At 34.4% G+C, this 12,265-nt stretch overlaps 2 protein-coding genes across 3 annotated transcripts in view; both read right to left on the bottom strand.

Annotated features, from left to right (window-relative positions):
- LOC106132822 (ATP-binding cassette sub-family G member 1) overlaps positions 1–1,407 on the bottom strand; it is a 36,151-nt gene extending 34,744 nt beyond the window's left edge. The window contains exon 1 of one of the 2 annotated variants that reach the window (XM_013332357.2): positions 1,282–1,407. The gene's annotated coding sequence lies outside the window, so the exon portion shown is untranslated. The remainder of the gene's footprint in view (positions 1–1,281) is intronic. The other variant, XM_013332360.2, reaches the window with a different exon arrangement.
- An 8,095-nt stretch (positions 1,408–9,502) lies between these two features.
- LOC132902479 (uncharacterized) lies at positions 9,503–11,357 on the bottom strand. Its single transcript, XM_060947636.1, has one exon. The coding sequence runs from the start codon at positions 11,300–11,302 to the stop codon at positions 9,527–9,529; it is 1,776 nt and encodes a 591-aa protein (XP_060803619.1). The 5' UTR covers positions 11,303–11,357; the 3' UTR covers positions 9,503–9,526.
- Positions 11,358–12,265: the final 908 nt, after the last annotated feature.

The following is a 12,265-nucleotide window of genomic DNA, read 5'->3' as shown; positions in this document are numbered from 1 at the left end:
TTAAGTACTTGTTAAGTAATAAAATTAAATTGTGATAAAATGAGCAGAAGACGTTTTAACTGTTTGCCAAATTTCACCAAAATCGTTTCAGCTGTGCCATGATAAAAATCTGTGTAATCTGTCCCGTACTTACATATTTTATTTATTTATTTACCTATTTACATTGTCAATTCCGAGAACTGTTGGTTGTTTTTTAAGTGAAGCACTTCTGAAAAAGGATATGCTTGGAGAAAGAGATATGTATAACCATTTTTCTTAACCTACGTAAGGAAGGACTTTAGATGGTTGCCACTCTTTATCTTTTCCAGAGATGTCGTAAGGGACTACTAAGGGAAAGGCAAATAAACTTGGGATTCTTCTTGTAGGCGATGGGCCTAGCAACCTGTCACAATTTAAATCTCAATCCCATCATTAATCCATACAGCTGAACGTGACTTTTAAGTCCTTTCAAGACTATCGGCTCTGTCACCCACACAAGGGATACAGACGTGATTGTATATGAATAGGGAAAGTTGGTATGAATAAAGAGGTATCATGCATAAAATTAAGTGCAGAAAAAAACACCCCGCGGGTGTAAGTCCAGTGCAATCCGAGTGGCTACGCACTGAGGTCATAAAATGAATGTTTATATTATGGTCACGAAGAAGAATGAGTAAAAAAAAGGTGTATTTTCTAAGACAAACCCCATGCTGAGTTTAACATATAATTAAAAAAATAAAACAACAATAAAATTCTAGCAAATAGCTTATTCAGGAGACTATCCGCATTCCTTTGAACACCTTTTACGATTAACGCGGAAAATGCAGTAAACACATTTTAAGAATTTAAGTACCTATATTCGCTTCCAGGACTGATGTTTAACAATCAATAAATTTATTTGTTTCTTGTTTTTACAATCTTATCTTAACATATTTACACAAATTATTAATAATATAAATATTAAATCGACTTTTATTACTTAACATTTTTTATAAATAAATATAATTACAGGTTTTGACTGATTTTGACTAAATGTGTTACTGATAAAAATAAACCTTGGTTTTTAAATTTATATTTTGACGAAACTTGTAGTAAATAAAATAATTTTTTTGACAAACGATGTTGTTGATAACCTACAAAAAAACTACACTTTAAACGGCTTAAAAATCAATATAAAAACAATTGAAAGAGTCATGCCTGAAAATAACATTGCGTTAATACTTTGCACTCCGTTTTCATTTAGGGAATGACCTACTTACTCCAGCTAGATTTTACCTACTAATTCAATAAATCTATACTCACATATCGTTACAAATCTATTTAATTAACATTCACACACCTTTAGTTTTGTCACTGAGAATATACAACAGTTTTGTTCGCGTTTTTTAGGCACGGAGTAGTTACGACGCGTGGTGCCTTAGCGAATACTGATTGGAAACTAAATGCCCGTTTGAGTAGCCGGCTCCAAGCGGAACGAATGTCCTTAGCCCAGTCACCCCGCTTGGAGACTCCTGGATTGATTCTGAACTTGAAGGTGTAATAACCATTGGGAATTCGAATGACTTTCACTGATTTTCCTAAACTAATATAAACTTCTGGAAAAAGATCAGATCAAATGAGTTCGTATGAAGGGAATGATGAATGTGAATGTAGCGAAAGAATTATGCGGGGATCGTGGCTAGTGGTGTAGTCAAGTCTCTTTTCCGGGAAAGAGTCGTGTTTTTTTTTCAAATTTGTATATTAAAACTTTATTGTACAAAATACCAATGTATAGCACAATTGGCAGACTTAATGCATCAAGCATTATCTACCAGTCAACCATTGGGTCTGACAGAGAATTTTATGTGGGCTCACACTAAATAAATAAATTTATACCTACAAAAAATAAACATTATAAACATAAATAAAACTACAATAAATAAACAATGTATATAAATAAAAAGGTGCAGTGATTACCGAAATAAGTGAAAAGATTATTGAAGACCCTCGCACCTCAAAAGTGATCGTAGGTAAATGCGCAGTGTGGTTCCCGGCACCAATAGAAAAAAGAATAGGACCACTCCATCTCTCTCATCACTCCATCCCATTGATGTCGTAAAAGGCGACTAAGGGATAGGCTTTCAAACTTAGGAATCTTTTGTTAAGCGAAGTGCTAGCAACCTGTCTCTAATATTGATATTCAAATAGTGACTCACTATTTGAATATCAATTCTATCACTACGCCAAACAGCTAGACGTGGCCTATCAGTCTTTCAAGACTACTGGTTCTGTCTACCCCGCCAGTGATATAGACGTGATTATATGGATAAATAAATGAATGAGTTTATTTTAGTCAAACAAGAGTCGCTCTCTATAGCTCAATGCAATATCATTCCCTCCCTTAGGTTATTGATTTGTGGTGAGGTTTCTCCTAGATCGTATTCATAGCCTACCAGTAAAAATAATTCAGGAATCCTATAATTTTACCGGTTAATATGAAGGCAAGTCCAGTGAAATTTAGTTACAATTACCTTACGTTTTTATCTCTTTATTTTTATTGTATCACTAATATTGCTTAAATTTGCACAATGGCTACCAATTGGGCATTGAACCACGGTCTGACCTTCAACCTTGCTCAATACATTGTCAGTGTAATGACCACTGCACTGCACATTCACAAAAATTCCAATTATTTCAACGAAAACGTTTGTACGGTACATGAGTTTAACCAAGGATCTTGGATATGTGGTAATCTTATAAATATCAAATTAATTAACAAATTTAACTAGTTTCCGCCCGAGGCTTTGTTAGCGTGTAAATTAAGCGTGTTATTCTGATGCATATATACATACAACACGTGGGTGGAAAGAGCCAACAGCCATGAAAAGACTGAAAGACCACTTTCAGCTGTATGGCTTAATGATGGAATTGAGATTCAAAATTCTGATACTTAAGCTATAGTCTTGAAAAGTTAGGGTTATCTTAATTTTAAATGAGTTCAGTAGTTTTTACATAAAATAATAACAAATATACATACGCCGTCAGTCTCGGTTCCGTCCTCAGCTATCTGGAGAGGAGCCCAAGGTGCATTTTTGACCATGGATCCTGGATTGGGTGAGTCAGGTTTTTACACGAAGCGACTCCCGTCTGACCTCCGCAACATTTGCAGGGGAGCCTAACCCGTATTGGACCGATCATGGTTGCACGCCCAGTTGTCTGAATCAGGTTTCCTCATGAAAACGCAAATATATTATATAATTGCGAGCATACAAAGGTGTTTCGTATTAATTATGTGACAGTATAACGTTCGTAATTGTACGTTAGCCTACACAGACTTTACCACACGTCTACGATACAAAGGTGGTACAATTTTCTATGTTGACGACTGTACACTAAAACAATACCAGTTATACAAACAGCCTGTCTTCTCCCACTAATTATGCTTACCTCCAGGTGATGTCCGCGCCATCGTGATGGAATTCCCTGCGATTCCATGATGCCCCCAAAATGGCAAGTAGGGACAGGAGGTACAGGAGGGGTTTCAGTAGATAGGTAGTACCCTTGTTGCCAGTAGTTCCAAACTCCCCTGGGTTAATATCCAGGTGTCCGGCCCGTATAAGGTCTTTCCCCTTCGTAAACAGAAAAGTCGATGGGGTCAACGACCGGTGTAAGGAAATTCAGTCAGCGTTACGCGTCAGTTTTATTTTCATTAAGTATGTACATTTTCATGAACACTAGCTATCCACGCTTCATCGCTTTTTTATTACATCACACGCATATAACATGTAAATCACGCTTTTATTTCTAATGGGGTAGACAGAGCTGCTGCTAGATTAATCCCAAATTTATAGGTTACCTTAAATTACTTTTATCTCAGGAAGTTTATTGTTATTGACGCGATTATTTCACCAATGTTATGTGAAACAAAATGAACAAAACTAATAAAACAAAAATATATTAGTTATCATGTCTTCAATAGGCATTTTATATTGCTTGGCGACTATATTTTGGCGACAAATCTACCAACTTTTTGGCGGATAATTTTAAACAAAAATTAAAGCCCGGGGTAAGCTATTGACCTTGAATCCTGGATTGGGTGAGTCAGGTTTTTACACGAAGCGACTCCCATCTGACCTCGGTAACCTTTGCAGGGGAACCTAACCCGTTGATAAGCTTATCTAGTACCAAAGCATTTCTTCTTGATAGAGACGATTTAAAGGATCAGTGTGATTTTGTTATGAAAATATTTTTTTATCAAGCTTTTGCCCGCGACATCGTCCGCGTGGTCTACCACTATTTTCGCCGTAAAAAGTAGCCTATGTTCTTCTTTCTATCGAAAGCGTGTCAGACAGACAGAGTTGCTTTTGTATTTTATAATTAGTAGAGATTATTAAAAATTTTCTCATCAATTTCATATAGGTACTAACTATACCACCACTACTGAACAGGTAGGTACATACTATCACGAAATGGCCTTGTATTTTAAGTATTTAACCCTCCAATGCGCCAGCCAACTCACTAAAAGCCCTCCGGTGCGCCCTTTTCGCCATTTTGAGGACATCACGGGATCGCATGGCATTTCACCACGATTCCCTCTGACTTGCCAGAGACTCTTACCGTTCGGGCGACCAGTAAGTAGCTGGCTGTCCTTTTTACTTCAGGGTTAAAATTTGACCCTAATGAGGCAGTAAGCGCACGATATAACACACGCCTTCGGCCACCCTCCGTCCCCGAAAGTATTTAACCCTAAATCGCAGCTTAGCAAAGAGTCCATTAAAGTCCAATCATAATACACCAAAATTAAAGTCAATCCAACCTCTACCATTAATGTAAGCTTAACCGTGACTAAGTCTAGACTTCACAAATAAGTACTTATTCTAATCACAAGGCTACATGGTACTGTGCATTCGTTCCCATTGCAGTGCATCGAACCGCAGTAATGAGGGTCTCCATAACGCATGGAATTTAACTATTTGAACAAATTAATCTGTGACATAAAGATAGGAGGCGTAATGATAGTGAGATACAGTGGGCTGCTAGCTAGGATTGATATAGATAGGTAGTACAGTCACCAGCTAATAATTTGATCCCTGTGAATAGGAATAAAAATAAAACAGTTAAATAATAATAACACAACTCTTTTCCATGGGTGTCGAGATTTCATTTTGTAATAAGATGCACCTTATTTATTTACTATTTTTTTAAATAATAATTCTGTCGTTTATCCACAGATTTAAAAATATTGATGTTTTTGTGTAGGTGAGTGGTTCTTCCGTTTCGTCCTAATCGCCATTCCAGGTCAAAAGTCGTTATGAATATTGTAATTAACCGTATTTTTTTTATTGAATAAGGTAGGACGTACTTTTATCTTAAATATCCATCATATATATCAGGTTTAAACCTCATAACAAAAAAAATTTTAGAACAAAAACATGTATTTTTTTCATTCCTCTCCTTGTTCAAATGGACCCTCAGAACATTGTGACACACTTTTGATGACTTTCCTAGGAGAAAAGTACATATTTTTTTTTCTTATATACAAATGTATTCACTGACTATTATAAACCTGCAATACAGTATTTTTTATAAGTGTTTAATATAGAAAGAATTGTCTTCAAAGTTTTGTCAACCCAAAAACTACATTGCCTTCCACAAAAATATAACATTAAAATTTTTATGCACGTACAATACTATCTATTTCTTGCCAAACAAAAGACGCTCCCGCGCACCTCAGGCCGTCGATACAAGTCGTCAAGAGAGGTCGCACGCTGCCCGGACAAAATATTTTTAGGATTTAATTTCTGAAAACAGCGTTTGTCACGAGTAAGTAAACATTACCTTCCGTAGTTTTTGTATGTGAGTGTAGACGTAAAAAAATAATTTCAACTTTTGGTAATTAGCATACTGTAGGGTCTAGTTATGAATTAATTATGAATATCTAGCCTTTATTAATTCATGAGTATATTCAGGAAATCTGCTCAAACTTCATTTCTTTCCGTATAATTCCCTTCCGTTCCCTCCAATTTTTTAAAGGAGGGTAATGAATCACTTTGGATTGTAATGATTTTTTTTAAATGTAAAATTAATATGTACCTACCTATGTCTCTTTGTTAATTTTTTCCTATTACCTATTTTGATAATATCGAATTATAACTTGTGTAAGTATATGTCAGTATTATTGAAGTAACTTAAAATTAAATCTGTACATTTTGTAACCTACCTAAGTACTTAGGTAGGCTTCGAAAGAAGACAGACAGCTAACTTAGGTAGGCTTCGAAAGAAGACAGACAGCTAACTTAGGTAGGCTTCGAAAGAAGACAGACAGCTGTCTGTTCGCAATAAACTAAAAAACTACTGAATGAACGGAATAGGTAGGTACCTAATTAATAAAGAAGGTTTCGTGAAATATTCGGTTATTTTGCTTAGTTTTGTTTTTTAGATACATCTGCAATAATGTCGAAGCCGAAGAAACTGGCAACTAAAAAAAATAGCTAAAGACAGATTGCGAAAGAAGGTAAAATACGCAGAAATCAAGGCGGATCCTGAAAAATACAAATTAGAGAAGGAGAAACAAAAGAGGAAATTCCTTGTAAAAAAAGAAAAGAAACAAGTCCTAAGTATAACAGAGATGACGGCACGACAAAGGAGCAAAGGCGAAGATGGCGAAAAAACTCCAAAAAATATTTAAATAAGGTGAAGAGCAGAAAATATTGCAAATAATTATAATAGACAACTCTCCGCCCAGTAATAAAACTGAGGAATTTATAAACATCCAGAATCTACAATACGCGACCCTCTTATGTTACAAGAAGAATCCACATCAAGCCAAAGTACATCGAAGTCACATTTAGTGCATCAAAAAACTAGTATTTCAAGCGCAATGAGAAAATTGCGATACATATCTAAAAAAGCAATAACAATCTTACAGAATGAATTTGATAAACTAAAAAAATGAGAAAGCGCTTTTAAGAAGACATTTATTTATGGAGCAGATGTTATAAAAAGATAAGATTCAAGAAAAGAAAGTAGATGAAGTCATAAAAAACATAAATAATGAGAAGGTACAAGAAGTGATAAAGAAGCTTTTGTTGAATGAAACAGTTTGTCGAGGAGTATCAGAAAAACACAAAAGCCTTCCGAAAAAAGAGGAAAGAGGAGCTTTTACTGGATATAATTGATAATTCGAGGCTCAAAAAGTATGGGATATTGTCAAATATTACTTTTGCTATGAGAAATTAAGTGAAAAAAAAAATTCGAGATAATAAAACTGCGAAACTAAAACAAAGTGTTGAAAATTTTCTACAAGAAGATGAAAACAGTCAAATGGCGCCAGGAAAAAGCGAATTTATTAAAAAAAGGTGCATTAAAAAAACAAAAAAGATATTTAACCGATAATATGAAAAATTTACATGCGAAGTTTTGTAAGAAATGGGGCCATATACATTACTCAGTATTCTGCAAATATAGACCATTCTGGATAATTCAACCTTCATCAAAAAGAGACACGTGCCAATGCAAGCACATTGAACTTATTATTAAATTTTTAAAGAAAGCTCATATAATCACAGAAAATTCTTTATCTGAGGTTTTGAACAATTTATGTTGTAGTGTGTACCTACGAAATAAATTGTTTAGAGAGAAAATGCAAAATCTGCAAAAATAAAGTCACGACGTACCAGAAATTTGACAATCGGAAAACTATTATTTATCATGAATGGATTTTTGAGAAGCAAGACTACGTAGGAAAAGATGAAAAAAAAAACAAGAGAGTTACATTAAAAAAGAAAAAGGAAGATTTACCACCTAATGTCATTATGAAGTTCGAAACTCTACTGGCAGTTTTCTTCAAGCGGGTTTTAAATATAACAATGTAATATTCCGCTATTAAGAATCTGCAACGTGATTTATCTCCTAGTGAAGTCATATGCCATATAGACTTCAGCGAAAATTATTTATTAAAATATAAAGAAGAAATACAAAGTTTTCATTTCGGTGGAAACCGCCAACAAATCTCTTTGCATACAGGAGTATTATATTTTTATGATCAGGAAACCAAAGTACCTAGTAATTCATAAATCTTTTTGTACAATAAGCGAAAATATAATGCACGATGCTTCTGCTATATGGGCACACTTACAACCAGTTTTGAACATGGCCCAAGAGTTAGTCCCAATTATATCGGTAAAATTTTAAATAGAATGCAAAGTTTTCTAGAGTATAAAATATTTTTTTAAGGAGAGGTCAGGGCAAGTCTAAGAAATTTGGATGGCTGCTAATTAGCGATGATGAATCAAACAAAATGATGAATGAATGATGAATTAGCGATGATGAATACCCGCATCACGAATTTTGCAACGTTTGAATGAGCCGGAAGAATTTAGAAGAAGGCAATTTGTGTTTAAAAATTTACTAAATATTAATTTTAAATAAGTAAAAATGACTGATTGTAACTTTGATTAGGCTGATTACTAATTTAATTCTTGAGAGTTCCTACTTATTGTTTATAATGTTAACTAATCCGTTACATTTTATTAACATTTTTAATGTATGGGAATGAAAGTTGGGTATGGCAAAAGTAGCACGAAAGCAGAATAAATGCAGTGGAAATGAGAGCGTTAAGGAGTATGATGGGTGGAAATTGAGTGAACGGAAAAGGAACAGCGTGATAAAGCAATGTTGTGATGTGAAAGAAGATGTAGTTACAGGAATAGAAAAGGGTATGTTAAGATGATTTGGTCATGAGGAGAGAGAGAGATCATTCTGATTATTCATTACTTTCCATACGAAATCATTACACTCCCGTCATATTTAATTTTATTTCATTACCTTCCAAATTCAATCATTAACTTCCGTCCTTATTTCATTACCTTCCGTGGGTTCATTACATTCCAGCTATTTTCTTGACAATGAAAGCTTTTTCATGAAGGCCTTTACTGATAATCTATACTTGAAAGGTACCCGAATGATTATATGTAACTGTTTTTAAAAATCGATTAAAAAAAAAACTTTCTTCAAAATCGTTGAGATTTGAACGAAACGGAAGAATCACTCAGGTACATAAATTGTTATAAAGACAATGCTTAGGTATTACCTATTAGGTACTGTCCGTTTCCTGTTTTCAGGACTTTCCTATTCTCATACATACATGAAGTCACGTCTATATCCCTTGCGGAGTAGACAGAGCCAGCAGTCTTGAAAGGCTGAAAGGCCACGTTCAGCTGTAAGGCTTAATGGTAGAATTGAGATTCTAATAGTGACAGGTTGCTAGCTCATTCCCAAAAAATAATCTCAAGTTTACAAGCCTATCCCTTAGTCGCCTTTTACGACATCCATGGAAAAGAGATGGATTGGTCCTATTCTTTTTATATGTTCCTATAGATGATTTTGAGTGTATGTTTAAATAACAGTCTTAACAATTAGACTAGGAATAAGTAGACACTAACTTAGTATTTTTTTATTTATCTAAACTATATTGCACCAACACAAATGTACAACAAGTGGACGTAAAAGCATTATCTGCCATTAAATCCCTGAAATAAACTCTTATTTAGACAATTCTAAAAACCGTTTATACACTTAAACTAGCTGATTTAACAAATTTGAGCATCATTTCTATGGTGAATATTAATGAAGCCAAACCTACTCCAAACGCATAAATATACCAAGGCACTATAATTTTGAACTCCATTCTTTTCTTAGCGTAATAATGTTTGATACTTCCCTCATAGTATAAGTCTTGTGAAATCTTCTGTATAAGTCCGTTCTCTCGTAATCGCAAACCATGATTTTGGAATATTCCTTTCAAAGGAAACCCTTTGTAGAAGTACATCGCGTACATTACCTTATTTAACGACGGAAACTCATAAAGAAGAAGATGGCCGTAATCATCAACAAACTTAAATTTGTGATACGAATAAATAGAATACAAAATTATTGTATACAAATCATCTCGTTTTGTCACAGTCTTTAAACTTTCTAGAAAAGGCTCACAATCTTTTGTAACATTTTGCATCGGCATCCCCAGTTCTGCCCACATTAATGTTTGTATAGCTATACTAACACACGGCCTCATATGGTAGTCTTCTAAATCTTGTTCATTGGAAATCTGGTATTCTGTAGCCGGATGGGTGTTCAAGCTGACCAAGGTAGATTGGTAGTAGGAGTTGATCATGTAGGCGAACCATATCCAGGTAATGAACGCGCATTTCACCACACAGTTGTTGCCAATCGGACGCACGTGCAAAAAGAGACTGTCCCACATCTTAAGTATAATAGAAATGTTATCCCTCCCACGGATTATCAGTATTAGAAATAAGCAATATATAACGAACGAAACGATCAATAATATCCAAACAGTCGGTTGGAATTCTATGTATATGTTCTTCCAATTTCTCACGATTTCAGCTTTCTTCACCATTATTTTGATCTCGTCTACGTTTGCAAGATGGGTGTACATGTAATCAAATGCAGCTGCTCTATCGTTTATTAACATCATTCCTCCAATTATTACGTCAGCCTCGTTCTTTTGAAGTAATTCCATCGGACCAATTGCTGTCATTTCATCATTTATGACAGTAAACTTTTCAGCGTCATTGTTGTAAGTATAATTTATAGTAAAATGCTCTATTTCGCTAATAACTTTGAATATATGCTGCTCAATGCCTAGGCTTCTCGTTGTATTAAAGTTGGGATCTATACTGTATGGAGGCCAATGCGGTGCTGCGATGTTGAAAATGCAGTTTTGAAGACCTGTGACTAACTTGTTGGGGAACAAATTAGTTTCAAATGTATCTTTACATTTACCATAATCGATAATCCTGTGAAATCTCTTTCCACAGCCATAGTTTTCAAATGGATTGTACGTGTATAATTCCGAATCTTGTAACCCTTTAATAAGCACAACATTAAACACGTGGTATTTCAGAAATGTATCAAAAATATATCTCATTTCATCATCTTTGGATTCAACCACGGCAATAAATTTAGCATGAGGATTCCACGGCGCTTCTTTGGTAAGATATTTGAAGTTTACAAAATCATTGGCTGCTTTCGCGTATATGACGTACCCTTCATTGGGATACGTATAAAATTGCTTATAAGTGCGTGATATAACTGTCACATGAAATTTTTTGTGAATTTCCATTAGAATATCATCGTTATCGCCGCTGTTACTCAGATCGAGAAACGTGAGTTCACTACCTTCTGCATAGTGTTTCAATATAATTTTATTAGTGCATTTAACAGCATCATTAATGGTTTCAACATTTGTTCGAGGTATTTTACAGTTTATAACAGATTTTAGAAGCAACAAAATCGTAAAGGTTATAACATTCATGTATGCCATTTTGAGGCGACTAGGTAGGTATTATCTTTACTTACAGTTATGAAGAATATCAACATAGAATTATAACCTAGATTACATAAAGTATAGAAGGAATATTTCTCTTCACACACCGTTACACATTTTCAGCGCCCGTAGCAGGCATGCGCGACGCCGTCTTTATTATAAAGAAAACAAATTTCAAAGTCCAGGATAAACATGTACCTAATAAAGACACAAATTAAATAGGTACCTAACTATATAGGTATCTCAAGACAAGTCAGTCATCGTCAGAAGTGTAAGAACTCATTCTTTTTAATTTTGATTCATTATCAAATTTTTTTTGATTTTGTTTTATTTTACTTGATGTCTTTGAACTTTAAAAGTGCACGTGTATTAATTAAACGTGTGAACCTAATCTATTTGCTACTAAAAGCTTTAAGTAAGACACAATGGACCTACTGTAAGTTGTACCTCTATGTTGTCAATATAAATTTACTGCAGACTAATTACCGTTAACCCATTAACTTTATTATGTACCGATAACAATCAAAAACTAACTAACTAGTTGAGTAATGATATATGCTTTCTTTTACTTATTGGTCACGACGATAAGCGACGGGGGTCTGTCTATTCACGAACTAATATTATAAATGCTTAAGTTTGTTTGTTTGTTACCTCTTCACGCATTAGGTACTGAACAAATTTTCTTGAAATTTTATGTAAATAAAATTAAGAGTCTAGGACACTTTTCAACCCGGTAAAAACTATAGTTCCCGTGGGATTTGCGAAAAACTTGTATTCTTATGAAGGCGGCGCTTAATTCGCGCGGCGAAACGCGGTAAGATTAAGCGTAGATTAAGGTTTCTGTTTTTGATATATTATTATGTACCAAATAAACATTTTTTCTTTCTTTCTTTCGGTAAAAGCTAGAAGGTTCACCATTCAGATATTGGTATGAAATTAAATTAGCGTATTGTGTAATGA

The sequence above is a fragment of the Amyelois transitella genome, chromosome 14, assembly GCF_032362555.1.
Source record: "Amyelois transitella isolate CPQ chromosome 14, ilAmyTran1.1, whole genome shotgun sequence".
Lineage (NCBI taxonomy): Eukaryota > Metazoa > Arthropoda > Insecta > Lepidoptera > Pyralidae > Amyelois > Amyelois transitella.
The sequence above is the reverse complement of the archived record's forward strand: the minus strand, read 5'-3'. Positions and strand labels throughout refer to the sequence as shown.

What these genes read in the sequence shown, in the direction of transcription:
- LOC132902479 (XM_060947636.1), bottom strand. Translation starts at nt 11,302, where the DNA reads ATGGCATACATGAATGTTATAACCTTTACGATTTTGTTGCTTCTAAAA.